At 45.0% G+C, this 2,500-nt stretch overlaps 1 protein-coding gene across 1 annotated transcript in view; it reads right to left on the bottom strand.

Moving 5' to 3' along the window:
• The window catches only part of fbn1 (fibrillin 1), a 78,036-nt gene that overhangs the window by 23,638 nt on the left and 51,898 nt on the right, over positions 1–2,500 (bottom strand). Inside the window, exons 37-39 of the mRNA XM_060878494.1 lie at positions 1,393–1,515; positions 710–877; positions 517–585 (exon numbers count right to left, since the gene is read on the bottom strand). Coding sequence (XP_060734477.1) covers positions 517–585; positions 710–877; positions 1,393–1,515 — 360 coding nt within the window. The remainder of the gene's footprint in view (positions 1–516; positions 586–709; positions 878–1,392; positions 1,516–2,500) is intronic.

Below are 2,500 nucleotides of genomic sequence, written 5' to 3'. Positions count from 1 at the left end.
TCACAACCTTCTGAGGAAGTAAATATTTGTGCAGTGACGGTTGTGAGCAGCATCACCATGTGGCTTAACTACATCATGCTTAACTACATCATGCTTAACTACATCAGTTCATGCAGAGAGAAAAGGTCGAGGGATTTAAACATTGTCATGACCTCATCTAAACCATGATCTGGAGATTAACTGATCCTAGTAAACAAAACCCCATACAGAGACATCGGCAGCGTGTGTCTACTCAAGTCATTATGGCTGCAGGGGCAAATTAAATTACACTAATAAAGTCAGGGGCTGCCCCTGTTTACTGCCCCCTCAAACAGAAGACTTTTATAAATGATTGGCGCCTTGTGGGTGATTGTGTTGGTATTACACACTGTTTCGACTTTGTCATATTTTCTTCAGACAGACTAATGTTTTCCATTTTATTTGTGGTTCATTGTATGTATGTGTGTGTGTGTGTGTGTGTGTGTGTGTGTGTGTGTGTGTGTGTGTGTGTGTGTGTGTGTGTGTGCTTAACCATACCCTCTACTATGACTGTAATAGGGTTGGGCCTGAAACCTTCTCCACCGGGACACAGATTTTTATACCCAGCTGGAGTGAAGAAACAAACACACTTTGTTACACAACTTTTCCACTAAGCAACTGTGTGTGTGTGTGTGTGTGTGTGTGTGTGTGTGTGTGTGTATGTGTGTGTGTGTGGTGGTGGGGGGCTCACTGGAGTTAAGTGGTGGACAGGCCTCACATGGATTTCCCCAGCCCTGTCCCAATGAGCAGCAGCAGGAGGCTTTGGACACGCCCACACCAATCTCATTGGAACAGTGCAAACTCTCAGAAGCGTCACCACGTGAACGGGTTTCAAGAAAGCAATTCCCAGAACGAGTGTCTGAAATGGGAAAAACAGACGAGTGTGAGTGGGTGTGTGTTCCCAGTAGCTATTGATGACCATGGCATCATAATCATCCCTGATGAGATGTAGTGTGTTTATTATTGCTTTTATATAAAAAAAAATGTACAGCACATATCCAGTGGGTCGAGATGTAAGTAGGGTTACAGAGAAAGTCATCCCCAGGTCATGACCTTGCTATATACCTACATAATGAGCTGATCTCCCCTTCAGTCACAGCCTTGGGGTAACCATGAACAATCAACTGTCCTTTTCCTCTCATGTTGCTAATGTGACTCGTATAAAATGTTAATGTAATTCCACTCGACCAGTAAATATTATATTGTGTATATTATATTGTCTATACTCAGATTAAACCCTTAACCAGGGGCCGAGTCACTCAGCTAAACACAACATGCTAAAATGAAACACCTCATGTAAAACATCACCTAAGATTTGTCTCTATAATAGAAATGTAAAGTGGTGTTGCAGTGTGTGGAGTTGTGTTTCCTCACCCACACAGCCGACTCCTGTAGGGTTGAGCTGGAAGTCAGGGGGGCAGTTACAGATGTAGCTACCAGGAGTGTTCACGCAGAAGCCACTGATACATGTGGTGGGATCTGCACACTCGTTTGCATCTGAAACACAAACACACAGAGTCACAAACAGAGTCACATACATACAGAGACTCACAAACAGAGTCACAGACACACAGAGTCTCACACACAGAGTCACAGACACACAGAGACTCACAGAGTCACAGACACACAGAGTTTCACACAGAGACTCACAAACAGAGTCACAGACACACAGAGTCTCACACACAGAGTCACAGACACACAGAGACTCACAAACAGAGTCACAGACACACAGAGACTCACAAACAGAGTCACAGACACACAGAGTCTCACACACAGAGTCACAGACACACAGAGACTCACAAACAGAGTCACAGACACACACAGAGTCTCACAAACAGAGTCACAGACACACAGAGACTCACAAACAGAGTCACAGACACACAGAGACTCACAAAGAGTCACAGACACACAGAGTCTCACACACAGAGTCACAGACACACAGAGACTCACAAACAGAGTCACAGACACACAGAGTCTCACACACAGAGTCACAGACACACAGAGACTCACAAACAGAGTCACAGACACACACAGAGTCTCACAAACAGAGTCACAGACACACAGAGACTCACAAACAGTCACAGACACACAGAGTTTCACACAGAGACTCACAAACAGAGTCACAGACACACACAGAGTCTCACAAACAGAGTCACAGACACACAGAGACTCACAAACAGAGTCACAGACACAGAGTTTCACACAGAGACTCACAAACAGAGTCACAGACACACAGAGTCTCACAAACAGAGTCACAGACACACAGAGACTCACAAACAGAGTCACAGACACACAGAGTCCCACACACAGAGTCACAGACACACAGAGACTCACAAACAGAGTCACAGACACACAGAGTCTCACAAAGAGTCACAGACACACAGAGACTCACAAACAGAGTCACAGACACACACAGAGACTCACAAACAGAGTCACAGACACAGAGCCTCACAAACAGAGTCATAGACACACAGAGACTCAC

The sequence above is a fragment of the Tachysurus vachellii genome, chromosome 9 (genome assembly GCF_030014155.1).
Source record: "Tachysurus vachellii isolate PV-2020 chromosome 9, HZAU_Pvac_v1, whole genome shotgun sequence".
Lineage (NCBI taxonomy): Eukaryota > Metazoa > Chordata > Actinopteri > Siluriformes > Bagridae > Tachysurus > Tachysurus vachellii.
Note: the sequence above shows the minus strand (reverse complement) of the source record. Positions and strands in the feature narration are given on the sequence as shown.